At 47.3% G+C, this 17,165-nt stretch overlaps 1 protein-coding gene across 5 annotated transcripts in view; it reads left to right on the plus strand.

Moving 5' to 3' along the window:
* The window catches only part of ITSN1 (intersectin 1), a 96,652-nt gene that overhangs the window by 55,454 nt on the left and 24,033 nt on the right, over positions 1–17,165 (plus strand). For 4 of the 5 annotated variants that reach the window (XM_027713407.2, XM_027713408.2, XM_027713410.2 and 1 more), the window contains 7 exons: positions 4,078–4,313; positions 5,757–5,916; positions 7,184–7,389; positions 8,041–8,123; positions 9,972–10,138; positions 14,215–14,260; positions 16,458–16,579. In XM_027713407.2, coding sequence (XP_027569208.2) covers positions 4,078–4,313; positions 5,757–5,916; positions 7,184–7,389; positions 8,041–8,123; positions 9,972–10,138; positions 14,215–14,260; positions 16,458–16,579 — 1,020 coding nt within the window. Of the gene's footprint in view, positions 1–4,077; positions 4,314–5,756; positions 5,917–7,183; positions 7,390–8,040; positions 8,124–9,971; positions 10,139–14,214; positions 14,261–16,457; positions 16,580–17,165 lie in introns of those variants that run through there. The other variant, XM_027713413.2, reaches the window with a different exon arrangement.

Consider the following 17,165-nt stretch of genomic DNA (forward strand, 5'->3'; position numbering starts at 1 on the left):
ATCTAAGGAGCACTGCACACATTTTTAAATAGAGATTTGCCGGGAAAATAATATTTTTTGCCAAAAATACGTGATTTTAAGGAGCACTTCACACATTTTAAAGAGACACTTTGAGGTCATGCAGGTCTTTTTATATGTTCCTTTTGGATTTGATTTTAGTTTACTCTCCCACAGTGGGGTAACTACTCTCTGTTCTCTTTATTTAACTTATTTTTGACAATAGTTAAACCTGATTCTTGGGGGATTTCTCTCCTGCTCTGCAGTAATTGCTTAACTGGGCTATTCTTTTAGGCAAACTGATCTAAGTCAAATTGTGAACTGTGTTATAATTGTGCCTTGCTTTGAATCTTTGCTTCCCTCTGGAGGTTAAAAGGGAATGGGTAAGTGCTGCCTGACTCCAGGAAGGCTCTGGAATTGCTCCATTTCCGTGGACACACAGTTTGTCCCCGTGTAGTTCTTGAACTCCCCAAGGGTCCAATTAACAAACTCCTTCACTTTATCAAAAGTAATTAAACTGCACCAACCCAGAGCTTACTTTTGATGCTGCATTTGTGCTCCTTGACCCTCAGTCCTTCCGTGTTTGTCGTGTGCTGTGGTTCTCCCAGGCCCAGGGGGTGACTTTCCTGGGAAAACAACCATTTACAAGCTCCCATGTTAAAGTGGCTCTGCCTGGTGGCATCAGTGCAGCTCTGGAGTTCAGCAGCTCTCCAGCCTGGAGTGCCCTGGGTGCCACAAAATCACCATTCCTTGGAATAACCAAGGACTGGCATGGGCAAATGGAGCACTTCGCCACTGGAACCTGAGTTTGGACCCATTTGAAACCCAAATTTGGACCCATCTTAAACAAATTCCGTGTCCTGATTTCCACCTGCACAGGAGGTACCACCCAGGCTGGGACTGAGCAAAGAGCTGGACCCAGATCCATGGGCTGGGACCAGGCTGGGCTGCAGAATTCCTTGTGGCAGGAGGACTTTAATGGATGTAGAGCTTGTAGATCACCTTGACAACAGTGTAAAGCACTTTTACACTGGGCATGAACCCTGAGACCTGTCTGGGTGGAAATGAGGGAGAAGGACGAGGGTTTGCCAGGCTGAGGAGGGCTCTGCTCTCCCAGCTCCTGGGATGTGTCAGTGACCTGGATCTGGCCTCATGGATTGGAGAGTCAGTGGCTTGTGGACTCTGTTTTTTAATCCTCCCACTTTGTAGTTACAGGATTTTGTATTTTTCTTGGATTTTGGCTTTCCCTACTTCTTATCTTTCAATGTACTTTAAATGTCTTTCACTGTGAGCTTAGACTGATTTTAATCCTGTCTGTGACTCAGCCAAGCTTCTGTGTGGGGACAGATATTATTTAAAACAAATTCCTAATGACAGTTTCTCCTCAGTTTTGTTGCTTATTGATTGTTGGAGTTGGAATGAGTCTCCTCTGAGACACACAAAGAGTTCTCAGCTGTGACTAAAGTACAGTTGAATAAATAAAAACTAACCCCCCCCCCCTATAATTCACTGTTCAGGTGTACATTTAATCTCTAGTTGTATTTTGGAAATAAATATTCTGGGATTGTTTGTCGTAGGGACTTGGGGATGGTGGGTGTAAAAATATAAGGAAATTGGGAGAAATTAATTTTAAAAAGGTTCAGAGGAATTTGTTCAACATTCCAGTCCTGTGCTGCAAAACCAGATGTGACTGGTATCTTATATGAATGAGTAAGAAACCAGTTTTGTTATGAATGATGAAGTTTAAATTACCCTTCCAAGTGCCTTTTCCTGAGTGTTCCTGGAGAACCGAGTGGGGTTGGATGAGCAGGAACCTGACTGTCCTCACAGGCTGCTTTGGGAGTTCCTGTAGCTTCAAACCCCCTCAGAAGAGACATTCAGTTAGCTGGGTTTAAAACCTTTTGGTTGGGTTTTTTCTCCTTATTTCTGAAAACTCCCAGTGGTTTCTGTCTGGCTGTGGTTTGTGTCAAAGATGCTCTTTCTGGAGCATCCCCACACCAGGATGTGGCTTTTCGGTGCTGTTCCTTCTGTGTGTCGGTGGCTGTGGTTCCTCCCTGTCCCCCTGAGGGAGTCCCACCTGGGTGACTGTTCTCAGTGTGCAGATGATTCAGCCTGGCCTGGGGTGCTGACAATCCCTTTGTCCCAGGGTGTGACCTTCCCTCCCCCTCCTGCTGCTCCATCAATCCCGGGTGCTGCTGCAGTGGAAATTTTGCTCTGCACTGCAGTGAGAGCACATGGAGCTGGTCAAGCACAAAGTGCCTTTATTTCTGGTTTGCTTTGAGCTGGCAGGGACTGAGCCAGAAGGAGGGCCCAAAATAAGGAGAAATAATGGGTGGCTTTGCACCAAAAGAAGGGGGTGGGATATTACAGGGGGAGGGAAAAAGTCAACAACCAGCCCGAGGCAAAGGAATCTGTCAGGAGCTCAGTGGGGTATTCCAGGGACAGAAATCCATCCATGGGCTGGGCTGATCCCCCAGCGTGGGCAGCAGGGCAAGGGGGGATTGTGCCCCTCTGCCCCCCATGAGACCCCCCTGCAGAGCTGCTCCAGCCCTGGGGAACAGCCCAGCAAGGACATGGAGCTGCTGGAGAGAGACCAGAGCAGGAACCAAGAGGATGCCAGGGCTGGAGCAGCTCTGCTGGGAGGAAAGGCTGGGAGAGCTGGGGGGGTTCAGCCTGGAGAAGAGAAGGCTCCAGGGAGAGCTGAGAGCCCCTGGCAGGGCCTGAAGGGGCTCCAGGAGAGCTGGAGAGGGACTGGGGACAAGGGCTGGAGGGACAGGTCAATGGGAATGGCTTCCCACTGCCAGAGGGCAGGGTTAGATGGGATATTGGGAAGGAATTCCTGGCTGGGAGGGTGGGGAGGCCCTGGCCCAGGTTGCCCAGAGAAGCTGTGGCTGCCCCTGGATCCCTGGAAGTGTCCAAGGCCAGGTTGGACGGGGCTTGGAGCACCCTGGGCTGGTGGAAGGTGTCCCTGCCCATGGCAGGGGTGGCACTGGATGATCTCTAAGGGCCTTTCCAACCCAAATAATTCCATGATTCCATGGTGATACTGAGACTGTGCTGTTACTGTCACAGCCAACCCTGGAGTTACACTGGGGTTTGCAGCTCTTACCTATTTTGAGACTCTGGTTGCTCCTGACCTGAACAGAGGAGAGAAACTCTGATCAAAAACCAGCCACTGTGGGGAGTTGGTCCCCCAGAGGGTGGTGGGCACTGCCCAGGCTCCCCAGGGCAGTGGGCACGGCCCCAAGGCTGCCAGAGCTCCAGGAGGGTTTGGACAACGCTCTGAGGGACAGGGGGGAGTGTTGGGGTGTCCTGGGCAGGGCAGGGCTTGGACTGGGTGAGTTTTGGGGGTCCCTCCCAGCTCAGGGTATTCCATGATTTTATGGTCATATTTGTTGCATCCAGGCCTTGATGACCCAGCAAAAGGATCAGAGTGAGGGGCCTGAAAATTTCCACAGGAAACCTTCCTGTGGAATTGTTCTATATAAATACGTTCCCACATTTGTGGGTTTGTTTGGAACTGTTCAGTGGGTGTTGGTTGCAATATGCTGTGGGGGTTTTTTTGTTCTATTTTCTGCAAGGGAATCGAGGAGAACTTGTAGAAAAGTGTTAGTTAGTGCATTTTGTGTTAGTTAGGTCAGAAATAGCAATACTTCAGGGATTTCCCTGGAACTCACTGCTCCCAAGTCTGCTGTGCTGTGACAGACCTTGAGCAACTGTTTTAAACCCATCCTTGGTTTACGCATTAGAACTGAAACAAATTTTTTTTACCTCATCACCAAGAAACCCTTTTGAACACCTGAAGGTGTCCAAGGCCAGGTTGGAGCAACCTGGGATAGTGGAAAGTGCCCATGACAGGGTGTGGCACTGAATGAGCTTTAAGGTCCCTTCCCCTCCAAAGCATTCTGGGATTCTGCGCTTTTGGCTTGGGAGGAAAAGAAAATAGAAGGAAAAAAGCCTCGTAAATCTGTATTGCACTGCAGGAAGTGAGTCCCTGGGGAGGAGACGGGTTGTTTGAAGCCAAAATTGCGTTTGCAGGGGATGTTTCTGAACTCTCTCTCTGCCTTGGTGTGTCTGCAGGTGGATGAGAGCCAGACTGGAGAGCCGGGGTGGCTTGGGGGAGAACTGAAGGGCAAGACCGGCTGGTTCCCTGCAAACTACGCCGAGAGAATCCCCGACAGCGAAGTGCCCGCCTCGGCCAGGCCACAGGGGGAGGCCCCCAAGGTGTCCCTGCCCGAGAGCAGCACCCCCCTGGCAGCTCCTGCCCCCCCCGAGGCTCCTGCCACCGCCAACAACTGGGCAGACTTCAGCTCCACGTAGGTTTGGGGGGTGAGGAGCATCCCAGACCCACCAGAGGCCTTTGGGGTGGGTTTGGCTGCCTTGGCACTGAGCAGGGGAGCAATGGCTGCAGGGGAAAAATACCCTCTGGGAGGGAACTTTTCCGTAGTAAATTGTTAAAGTCGTGGCCTTGTGGGTTTCCAGGCTGCTCCCACCAGAGCTGCTGAGCAGAGCCCAGGGCACAGCACACACAGGAGACAGTCCCAGGGGAGGGTGTGGCACGGTGGGAATGCTGAGGTGTTCACTTCCCTCAGCATCCTGGAATCACACACTGGGTTGGGTTGGAAGGACCTTAAAGCCCATCCAGTGCCACCCCTGCCATGGGCAGGGACACCTTCCACCAGCCCAGGGTGCTCCAAGCCCCGTCCAACCTGGCCTTGGACACTTCCAGGGATCCAGGGGCAGCCACAGCTTCTCTGGGCAACCTGGGCCAGGGCCTCCCCACCCTCACAGGGAACAATTTCTTCCCTATATCCAACCTAAATTTCTCTTCTTTCAGCTTGAGCCCGTTAATCCTTGTCCTGTCCCTGCAGTTCCTGGTGAACAGTCCCTCCCTGACTTCCTTGTAGGCCCCTTCAGGCACTGGAAGGAACCTCTCAAATCTCCTTCTCCTAAATTAGTTGCCACCAAACCTTTTTGAAGGTTCCCAACTTGGATTATGCAAAATATGCTAATGACATTGATAACATGAAAGGATGATTTATTAATTCCTGATTACAGCATTAACAAGACTGGTGGAAGTAGAACATGTGCCCTTCCCTACATGTCTTAACACTCTGGGCAGTATCACCAACTGTCATTGTCTTCCCTTTTGAGCTTGTATCCATATTTATAAATTAAAATAAAAATATGAGGCCCTGGCACAGGTTGCCCAGAGAAGCTGTGGCTACTCCTGGATCCCTGGAAGTGTCCAAGGGCAGGTTGGAGCAACCTGGGCTAGTGGGAGGTGTCCCTGCCCATGGCAGGGGGTGGGATGGGATGACTTTTAAGATCCTTTCCAACCCAAACCATTCTGGGATTCTGTGTCTAAGTGAAAGGGGTGTAAGAGGTCGGTGCCAGGCTAATGGGAAAGTTTTGGAAAGAATGAAGAATAATTTTAATAATTTAAATATTTTAGTTTCTCTTCCCACTGTGTGTAACACAGCCTGCACTGCCCAAACTCCTGGGGTGTTGGGAACTGCTAAAAAATGAAAGTGAAAACCCACCCTTAAGTAGCAAGGACAAGCAAGTGACTTTGGAGTTGCCTTTGAAGATAAATTCCTGGTTAGCCCAGGTTTGGTGGCAGGGTTGCCCTGCAGTCCTGGTGCTCAGGGATTAATCAAGTCAAAGAAATCAACAGAGAACATAGAAACTTTTGTTCCCCAGGAGTGTTTTTCTCCAGCTGAAAACAGCAGGAGTTACATCATTCTTTTTTTTTCCAGGTGGCCAACCAACCCCAGTGAGAAGGCAGAGAGTGATAACTGGGATGCCTGGGCAGCCCAGCCCTCCCTGACCGTGCCCAGCGCGGGGCAGCTCCGGCAGCGCTCGGCCTTCACCCCCGCCACCGTCACCGGCTCCTCTCCCTCCCCTGTGCTGGGCCAGGTGAGCTCCTGCAGCCACTGCAGCTGCTGGCAAAGGTTTGGAAAGCAAAGTGGGAACCTTGGCCGGGGGTTGAACCTGTCACCTGAGGTGGGGGAGCTCTTCCAGCCTGGAGGGAGAACAGGGAGTGTCCCCCCCCTGCAGAGCTGCTCCAGCCCTGGGGAACAGCCCAGCAAGGACATGGAGCTGCTGGAGAGAGGCCAGAGCAGGAACCAAGAGGATCCCAGGGCTGGAGCAGCTCTGCTGGGAGGAAAGGCTGGGAGAGCTGGGATTGTTCAGCCTGGAGAGGAGAAGCTTTGGGGTGACCTGACTGTGGCCTTGCAGGGTCTGAAGGAGCTTCAGGAAAGCTGGAGAGAGACTATTTCCAAGGGCTGGAGGGACAGGTCAATGGGAATGGCTTCAAACTGGCAGAGGGCAGGGATAGATGGGATATTGGGAAGGAATTTCTGGCTGGGAGGGTGGGGAGGCCCTGTCCCAGGTTGCCCAGAGAAGCTGTGGCTGCCCCTGGATCCCTGGAAGTGTCCAAGGCCAGGTTGGACGGGGCTTGGAGCACCCTGGGCTGGTGGAAGGTGTCCCTGCCCATGGCAGGGGGTGGGATAAGATGATCTCTAAGGTCCCTCCCAACCCAAACCCTTCCATGGTTCTGTGATCCATTGGCAGCATCTGGGGCAGGTTTAACACAGAGCAGTTGCTGTTCTGCTGTTCTGGGCTGGCTAGTTTGGATTTTGGTGGTCCAGGTTTGAGTCAGTTCCTTGGGGCTTTCTTGACCACCTTCACTCCCAGGTGGATTGTGTGGTTAAGTGGAATAGCAATGGCAAAGCTTCAGAGCAGCTGAACTCTGTCCATCTGTTCGGGCATTTCCTTTTCCTCAACAGAACAACAAACAGAACTGTCTGCTGGAAAGTGCTGAATATCTCACTGTCTGAGAGCAAAAAAACCCTGGAATGTACAGTGAATAATATCAGCAAAGCATCATTTTCCATATTTACTTATTTACTGATGTTCTACCAAATCAACTGCCTGAAGGTTTATTACATGTATTTTTTAATTGTAAAACTATTTAACTTAATACTGATTATGTGTCAACAGCCAGAAATGTAGGAGGGCTGTAAACATTTCTGGAATTACTCAGGAAGTTTAACTGGTGTTGCTTTAGCTGAGGGAGGGGCTGTATGTTGTTGCTCCATAAGGAGCCTGAGAATATAATTCCTTCAGCATCTTTCCAGGTTAAAGGGGGGGACATGACTGACTTCTGTGTCTTTTCTTTAAGGGTGAAAAAGTGGAGGGGCTTCAAGCACAGGCTTTGTATCCTTGGAGGGCGAAAAAGGACAACCACCTTAATTTCAACAAGAACGATGTCATCACAGTCCTGGAGCAGCAAGACATGTGGTGGTTTGGAGAGGTCCAGGGACAAAAGGGGTGGTTCCCCAAATCCTACGTGAAGCTCATTTCAGGCCCCATTAGGAAGTCAACGAGGTATTTTGTTTGCTTTTCCCATACTGGAATAGATAAATAACTAGGAGGAGTTGCACAGTTGGATTTTAAAGCTGAGAATCTGCTCTGTGAAAGTGCCTTTTCTTGTCTGACTCTTCTGGAGAGTTTGGACTTCCAGCCTTGGAAATCTGTGTGGGCAATAAAACTGACCCCAGTTCTCCCTGGGTCTTGCCTCACCAACAAAGCATTAATGGACCTTCTTAATTTTAGGTGACTTACACCAAAAAAATGAGTCTGTTGGATTTTATGAATTACACCAGTGTAAGTCACAGCTTATCTTTCCCCAAAATTAAAAGAGATTCCTCAAATCTAAATCACTTCTCATTAATCTCAGAGGAATTTAAATTCTGTGTAGTGTGAAGGCAACATGGACATCAGCAATACAAATGAGAAGGATCTTAGATCATTTTTTTTTTTGCTGAGGAAGAAGAGGAGATGCAGAAAATTCTCTGTTAAGGCATCTGCCTCAGTGAAACCACAACTGGACTTCAGAGCTTTATTTTGCACATTTATGGCTCTTTTAAAAACACAGGGAATTGCTTGGGGGTGCATATGCATTTTTGAGTTTGAAATATAACACTGATTTTTCTGAAGAGATTGAATTCCTTATATAACCATTATTTTCTCCTAAAGCATGGATTCTGGATCCTCAGAAAGCCCTGCTAGTCTGAAAAGAGTAGCATCCCCAGCAGCCAAGGCAACGATGTCAGGGGAAGGTAAGGACTCCAAACCATGGCACTGAGAGGATCTTCCTCTGCCATTAACCTCAACAACTCTGCTTGTTACCAAAATCAACCTCAGGGGCAGACTGGGGGCTTCCAGTTGAGGTGCAAATCAATTTGCCTCTAGAATGATTTAAAGTTATTATGGCAAGAATTTATATGTGTTGTGTATGTGGAAGAAATAATTTAACATATCACAAGATATTTTCTGTATTTTGTAACTTTTCCCAATGTTTTTATTTTTTTGCCAGCATTTTGGTAACAATCTCTGGTCTGGGAGGGGGTTATGCCAAGTAAACACATCTGTCCATGTTGTCAGGAACACATGTCCATGATGTCAGGAATTGGGAATAAATGTCTCAACTTCCCCCAAAGCTCATTTCCAACGTTTCATTAAACCCTTAATTAAAGCAGTGACAGTGAGTTATAGAATGTTGGGATCCTTCTGGTCAGGGATGGGGCCTGGGGCACAGACAGAGAATTATCAGAGCATTTCCAGGCCTCTGGAGGGTTTTAAAAGGGGAATTCCTGACTGGAGGGAACAGCAAAGATCCACCTACGAGGGAGGGGAGATAATCAGTTATTTCAAAATACAGCTGGTCTGGCTCACTCTGTATTTCCTGGAATCATAGAATGGTTTGGGTTGGAAAGGACCTTAAAGATCATCTCCTTCTGGTTTTCCTCATATTTGAGCAAAAGCAATGGCAGACATGCTAAGTCTTGTTATATATCTATATATATTTATAGATATATATCAGGTTATATGTTTGTATTAAAAAGGAACTCAACTTTTGGGAAAACATTTCCAAGGAGCTGTATTTTTAAGAGATAATAAAGCTTTTTAAGTAATGAGCTTTTTAAATAATAGAGCTTTTTTGAAGACATAAAAAAGATGGATCTAGCATCTTCTGTTCCCTTGGGAGGATTTAGGAAAGGCTCCTGTGTGGATGGTGATGTTTGGGGTGTGTGGGTGCAAACAGAGGTGGGAGTTCTTCAGCTGCAGGCTTTCCTTGGGAACAGGAATTTGGTTGGAATTCTTGCTGAACTACCCCCAGAGAAGGTTTTTGTGGTCAGATTTAGCGTTCAAGCACAAAGAACAATTTCCAGCTGCACTGGAACACGTGAACATTTCTGTGCCATGGGCAGGGAAGTCTTTCAGGAATCTTGGGAGCTGCTCTTGGGCCCAGAACAGGGGAAAATCAGCCTGAGGAGCCTGCTTTGTGCCCAGAGAAGTGTGGGAATGCTCAGGTCAATAGGATACAGCGAGTTCTGGAGATAATGGTGCTGAATTGTCTGAAATTGGGCTTTCTAATAATTTTTTGCCTGTAGTTCTAGTTGAATTATCTCAACACCAACCCAGTTTGGTGGGTTTGCACTGGACCACTGAGGAGTTGGGTGTGTTTGCCCAGAGCAGGTTCAGACCCATCTGTGGGTAAGAGGGGCTGAAAGAATTCCCTGTGCCCTTGGGCCAACAGCAGCTGGATCCAAAATTCCAGATACTGAGACTTCCCATCCCAAACACTGAGAGTTCCAGGCACCAGCACAAACCAGAAACCACTGGGAGACGTGTTTGCAGAGGGATATAAATGACCTATGCATATTTTAGTTATACAAGCCAATCATATCAAATCCCCCCGAGGCAGCCTTTTGATCCCCTGTATTTAGTTGTGCTAGGTATCATTTTTTGCATGGGATATCGAGGTCTCTGTGAGAAGTAAATAATAAATTGGTCTTCCATCGAGCCTGTGAATAAACCACTTACATGAACTGGGTTTTGCACGTGGTGATGCAGCAGTTTCTGAAGTGTTTTCTCCCTGTTTTCTGCTCGTGTCCCCCTCCCAGAGTACGTTGCCATGTACACCTACGAGAGCTCGGAGCAAGGAGACCTCACTTTCCAACAAGGTGACATGATTCTGGTGACAAAGAAAGATGGTGACTGGTGGACGGGCACGCTGGGTGATAAATCAGGAGTTTTCCCATCTAATTATGTGAGACTCAAAGATTCTGAGGTAGAGAAACGTTGAAATGTTCTCAACTGGAGCTGAGGGTGTTTCGTTTGGGGTTCTCGTAGCTGGAGGTGGGTCAGAAGGGAAAGGAAAATATGGTGGAGTTTTACTGAGTGTGAGCTTGGAAAGGAGGAACAGCAGCAACAACAGTAACAGCTGTGTTTTACAAACACAACACCCCAAATAATTTATGGGTGGTGTGTTAAAATAAACCCTGCCTGTGTTAATGGTTCACGTGGCACTCGGGTAGAGCCAAAGCAGAACAGCCACGATTTCTTTATTCCTCAGGTAAGTTTTTAATGGCTGAGCTGGATCTTGCTACCATTATTGAAAAAAACCCCCTAATTTAGAGAGTAATATTTCAATCAGTTGTATTTTTTCCCTATTGACATTTTCTTGCAATCAAGAGTAACAAATTTTGCAACAAAACTTAACCAAAGCTACTGTGTTTATTTGAAAGGTTTTGACTGAATAATAGAGGTTCTGTTCCACCTATTTTTGTCCTGAAATAATGCCATAAAACATGTCCACATGGGTTTTTTTCTTTCTTTTTAGGCATTCTAAAGAAAAGTGTTTTCTCATTTATATTGTTTGAGGGGATAATTTATTTAGTAGTAGGAATTAGCTCAGTGTCAGAGTTGAATGCACTTGATGAGAAGGAGCTCTGGTTTATACTTCTGGAATAACGGGGGGGTAAAAGGTAAATAAGTAAAAACCAGTGGACTTTGTGGATTTGGATGGAAAGGCTTTTTCACAAGTGTGTTTTCTGGAATTGTGTGTGTGTGTGACACAACTCAGTGAAAGACTCTGCACCTCTGAGCCTGAGCAAAGCTGCTCCTTAAAACCATTCTGCTGGTGGAAAAGCCAAGGAATAAAATCCTGCAGTGGAATGTGCAGCTGTAGGAAGCCTTTGTAGGGGAAATTTAGAGGCAGTCCAGAAATCCCAGCAACATCCTCTAGGACAGGACTGGGAAAAAACCTTGAGAGTTAATGATGCTCAGCATTGCAGTCCTTGGAGAGAGGATGTTGGGGTGTTGGTAGATCTTGGCAGAGAACTCAGGTGTTTAGAGCTGGGAACTGGTTTTCTCAGAGGGGTCAGTGGGATGTTTCTCTGCCCTGGGCTTGCCTGGGGCTGAGCCAGCTCAGTGCCCCTCATCCCAAAGTGCCCCAACTGCCCTTTTGGCTGCTGAAAATCCCACCTGCAGCTCAAATCTTGATGAGAGAGGGAGGAAGAAGCTCAGAGCTCGTGGAGACCTTGGTGTCCATATTCCCTACAGGGGTTCCTGTGCCTGCAGGACACAGTTCTGTGTCCAGGGGGGTAATTTTGATTACATGGCAGAGTTTTGCTCTTCAGCTTGTTCACAGAGTCAGCTTTTACAGAGGCTTTCACAGTCCTGGCTATGTGTTAACTCTGATCTCTGCTGTGCTTGGACAGCTGCCTGCTGGGGGAAAATGGTCCTAAAAGAGTGAATTAATTTAATGTGTCCTGCACTGTTGACTCAGACCCAAAGACAAACAGTGGTGATCTTTCAGCAGCAAGTGCAGAGTTTATAGAAATGCCTGTAAACCTCAAAATCTCAGTGGTTTCTACACCAGAAGAATTTTTTAATTTGCTCTTCTGCCCAGGCTGCCCATTCACCCCCAGGTGATAAATTAAACTATTCCCTGCTCCTCCAAGTTCCAACTTATTAACAGGGTGGGAAAGCCTTTGTTCTCCAGAGGAACAATGACACCAGTTCGTGGTCCATGCCCAAGTTTTCATTAGGCTGAGGTGGATGGAAGCAGATCTGAACCAGGGTTTTATCCTTGGGTGGTAATTCCTGTGAGGGGATGGAGCTCCCAGGGGAGCTTGGAAACCAGCAACTGGGATGGCTCTGCTTCCAAAACTTTGCCTAAAGGTTCAGGAGATAATCCCAGTGGGAATGTGCAGGGTCCTGCTGGACCACCCAGTTTAATAAGACTGCTGGGTCTGACTGAACTGACAGAGCAAGTTCTGCTCTTCTGGTTCAAGGGACTTTATCACTTCTCTCAAAACACCCTCAAATGCTCAGTGAGGGTCTCAGCTGTGCAGAAGGGAAGCAGAACAGGGTCTGTCCTCTCCCTGTGTTTCCTCTCAACAGAGGGAATTGAAACTATTTCTCCATCTCCTGAATGGACCAGAATGGATCAGAAATTGAGTCCATCTCAAGTGCACTGTTGGTTAATTTATTTACTGAAGTGCTGTAGGACTTCTCTGTGTGTTTATTCTGCTTTTTCACCAAGGATTCAGAGAGCCCTCAAACACAATTCACACTCAGTCTGGCCCAGGTGATTTTGATGTTTCTGCCATCCAATAACCCCTCTCTTTGTCCCAGTTGCTGCAGGACAGTGTCCCATCCCATCCAATAACCCCTCTCTGTGTCCCAGTTGCTGCAGGACAGTGTCCCATCCCATCCAATAACCCCTCTCTGTGTCCCAGTTGCTGCAGGACAGTGTGCCATCCCACCCACTAACTCCTCTGTGTCCCAGATGGCTGAAGGACAGTGTCCCATCCCACCCAATAACCCCTCTCTGTGTCCCAGTTGCTGCAGGACAGTGTCCCATCCCACCCAGTAACCCCTCTGTGTCCCAGTTGCTGCAGGACAGTGTCCCATCCCACCCAGTAACCCCTCTGTGTCCCAGTTGCTGCAGGACAGTGTCCCACCCCAGAGATGTGCTTCCAGTCCAGCAGCAGGGGTGTTGACTCAGGGGTGTTTTGGAGGAGTGTGTTCTCTGAAAGTCCAAACCCTTGGTTTTCACTCAGGGTGTTTCCCTGCAAGAAACACTTTCCAAAGCAGAATTAATGCCCAGCACTCCCCTTTCAATCTGAGTTGTTGCTCACCATTTAATCCTCCCCCCGTGGGAGTGTCAAGCCCACCTTGTCCTTGTCCCCAGACCTAAACCCAGTCTTTGATCTCTGGGTGATGCTTTCCTGGTTCACTCTTCTTGCTAAGACAGGTCCCCGTGGTTGTAGAGAAGGGTGGGGAACTGAGGAGGATCAAAGGACTGCAGGGAGGGAGAGAGGGCAGGTTTGCTGCCCTCGTGGAGTGTGACTGCACTCGGTGTCTGACAGGGACAGGAGAGCAGCACTGACACTCCAAGAGGGGTTCAGGATCTCTAATAATCTATTTTATAGAGCCATCCAGAACCAACACACTTTTTTTTTTCCCAATAGCCCTGTTCTCTCAGCCATTGAACTGTTTTTTAGTTACTCCTTGTATTAGTTTCTGCCAGAATCCCCAGGTTCTCAAAGCATCAGGTTGATAGGGAGAATCCTGAGGAGGAAAGTGGCTCTTTTCCCCAGAGGAATTGGGATTCTGAGAGAACCTTCAGGTTGTTGGATGGAGTTTGTGAGGAGGCTCCTGAAGGTGAAGAAGGTGAAGCTGAGGAGGGTGAAAGTGTTGAAGGCAAGAGGATATTTATGGTGACCCAACATTTCTGACCAAAGTTCAGTTCAGGTTTCTGTTGCTGTTATCCATCTGAAACCTTCTTAGAGCAGGAGATAAGAGGGTTAATGGACCAGGAGAAAACAGAAGGAATTATTTATGGAGCAGGAACTGGACTAATTCCAGGGTTTACTGGGTTTTTCATGGCCTGGATGATGATGATGATGGTGGTGGTGATGATGATGATGTTCATCCCTCATCCCACCCTGTCTGGGTGCAGTGAGTTTCTCAGGAATATTTGCAACCCAACTGTTTGTAGAGTTGAAAACAATTATTGTTGGTTTAAGTCACCTGGACAGAATTCCCACTGTGTGGATTCCCAGATGCACAATTCCAGTGGGATGTAATTTGCATTTACACTGATATTTGCAGTCCATGAAAGGGAGTAAAAGTTCAAGAGAGAATTCTGCACTTTTGCACTGAGTCCTCCACTTCCATACACTGCTGGGGTTTATTCCCAGGGGTTTATTGCCATCAGGAATATTAAGGATTTCTGTAAAAACACAATCTTCCTGTGGGTTTTTTACTTCCATGCTTGGTTAGTGTGTTAAATTTGATGTGTAAGTAGAGAAATAAACCTGAGTGCTAAACTTGCCTCTTGTTTTCTGTTTCCAGGCTCCAGGAGCAGCTGGAAAAACGGGAAGCTTAGGGAAGAAACCTGGTGAGTCCTGTGTTGTGACAGCACCTTCTGGCTGTTCTTAAGTGTTTAAGTTCAATGGCAACAAAATCTTTCCCATGAAAATAAAGGATGTTTGGCTTGGTCATTTTGTAGTAGTTTGCACTGATGAAAACAACTGTAATAAATGCAGTTAATAAATAATGTAACTGTAATGAAATAATTCATCATCTCTGATCATTCTGACATGTCAGTCATAAACAGCAGGTAGCTAGAGAATAAAAGTCTGCTCAAAAATGAATGTAAACTTCCTGATGGGTTGCTGAACAGAACAGTGGAAGCCATTCCCCCTTGTCCTGTCCCTTCATGCCTTATCCAAAGTCCCTTTCCAGCTCTTTTGGACCCCTTTTAAGCACTGGAAGGGGCTGTGAAGTCTCTTCTCGGTAATTCAATACTTAAACAAACAAAATGAAAAAGTTCTTCGTGGAAGGGAAGCCATTGGGGTTTTTTTTTAAACTTCTTTTTCTGGACACTTTTCTCTGAATTTCTGCCTCCCTGTGATGTGCAAGAGCTGAATGTTACACCTGTGCTTTGTATTGTAACTCAGTTAACATAAATGAGTAAAACCCCTCTAAGCTGCTGGTTGGTGGCAGGGGGTGGCTCATACCTTGTAAACCACATTTTGTGGGTAAAAACGAGAAATTTCTTGTTCTGTGAGAGAGATAAAAAGTGTCAGATTTTTGCTCTTCCATCGTGATCTGAACATGGGAACTGCTGTGGCAGCAGGAGAGGTTTTCCTGATTTTGAGAAACTCCCACCATTGATTTGCTTGCTGGTGTTCATTCTGCCTCCTGAGTGGCTTTAGGATGGAGGGATTAATGGAATTCTGTGGGAATTCCATTAATTCAAATGGAATTCCTGCAGATGCAGGAGCCTGCAGACTTCCAGCAGGAGGGTCGTGTCTCCTGCCCGACATCCCGGGGAGCTGGGGTCGCTCAGCCCTCTGCTCCTGCCCCCTCCCTGTGCAGCTCAGATGTTCCTCTGACCACTTCTGATTTTCCCAGTCATCCTTTGCTTCTCCATTTCAATTCAGCAGTTGTTTATTTTCCTGTCAGGCCTCAGCTCCCTTAGTTCCTTCCCTCCAGCCAGACCTGGCTGTGCTGCCCCTGCTGCTCTTGCTTCCCCTGCAGGGAACACCTGAGGGACGACCTGCTGTGCCCTGGCACCCTGAAATGGGCTTTTCAGCAGGAAAAGCACCCCTCTTTGTGGATTAAGCACCCTTCTTGTGGATTAAGCCCCCCTTTTTGTGGATTAAGCCCCCTTTTTGTGGATTAAGCCCCCTTCTTGTGGATTAAGCACCCTTCTTGTGGATTAAGCCCCCCTTTTTGTGATTAAGCCCCCCTTTTTGTGGATTAAGCCCCCTTTTTGTGGATTAACCACATCCTCCCTCACCCTGCTCATGGTTTGGGACCAGGGCTGAACTCAGTTACAAGCTGTGGGTGGGACATCCAAACCCAGCTGCCCAAAACCTCCTGTCCCTTCAAACTGGCTCCAAAACTGGGTTCCCTTTGTGGGACCACAGTAATTCTCTGTCTTTCCCCAGCCCCTGAGAAGCAGCCCAGGCCTCAGGCTGTGCTGGGGGAGCTCTGCAGAGGGGTTGGTGAGCTCAGGGCTCCGGGTCCCTGCGGCTGCAAGGGGGTCACACAAAGCACCTGCTCTGTGCCAGCGGCCATGGAATGAAGATTCCCAAAGAAATCCTCTTTGAAAACGTTCATTTGGGGTCTGGGGCTGAAAAATCAATTCATTTGCACCTCTCAGTGCAACTCCCTTGGACTGTCACCAACGTGGCTCCTCTTTTTAGGGAACTCAGTCCAAAGGTTGGACTTGAACAAATGGAATTTCAGGGAGTTGTATTTGCTGGAAAACAGTATTAGGAAACTGGATTTTAAGAGCTGTATAGCTGTGGTTGTTATTATTTTTGTTATTGTTATTCTCTATTTCAAATATTTTTATCTCCTACCGGTAGAGCTGTTGCATCTCTTTTGGTTTATTATTTATTTTCTCCTGCAGTGCCCTGAACTTCTCATTTATTTTGTAATTACCACCTGTACTCCTGGAAATACACAAAGACATCAGGATTTTCTGGAAAGAAAGGCCACAGTGATTGCAGCACAGTCAGTGTTGGATAGAATGTGTTCAGGTTTTTCCAAATTAACCTTTTCTTCCCCTTGTGCTCCCCCAGAAATTGCCCAAGTTATTGCCTCTTACACAGCCACGGGCCCAGAACAGCTCACTCTGGCTCCTGGGCAGCTCATCCTCATCAGGAAGAAGAATCCAGGTGGTTGGTGGGAAGGAGAGCTCCAAGTTAGTGCCTTTTTCTATTGTAATAAAATTCCACATTAAAAGAAATCGTGATTATTTTTTTTAGTTGTTCAAAATGCTGAACGTTGTCAATGGGAAACCATTTTGAGAATGTTCTGCAATTCAGCATTTAAAGAGAAAACACATTTACAAAAATATGCCCCCGTGGCCATCCCTGATCTGGGAGTAACCTGGGAGGGAGAACAGCAGGGGATCCTTCGGGGTGTTTTCCTGGAGTTCCCTCAGAAAGGTGGATTTTAGGGCTTGTTTTGGCTGCTTTTGAATCCCCCCCGAGTTTTTTTAAGAGTAGAACTTGACAGTTTGATCCCACTAAATGAGGGGTTTTGGTTTGGGGTTTTTAACAGGGAATATCAGGTGAAAAAATGTCATTGGTTTATTCTGCAGTGCAGAGGCTCAAAAAGGAATTTAAATTATTTTCCCCTGTTACCACCTGCCCTTTTTGCCTTTTCTGGGGATATTTTTTCATCTCTTGTGGAGAAATCACCTTCCAGGATTCCTTAGGGATTTGTTCTCACTGACCTTTATGCTGCTGGTAACTTTTACCTTTGAAAAGTCTCCATTAAATGGA

This window comes from Pipra filicauda, unplaced genomic scaffold (genome assembly GCF_003945595.2).
Source record: "Pipra filicauda isolate LSUMZ 115617 unplaced genomic scaffold, ASM394559v2 scaffold607_size300211_pilon, whole genome shotgun sequence".
Taxonomy (NCBI): Eukaryota; Metazoa; Chordata; class Aves; order Passeriformes; family Pipridae; genus Pipra; species Pipra filicauda.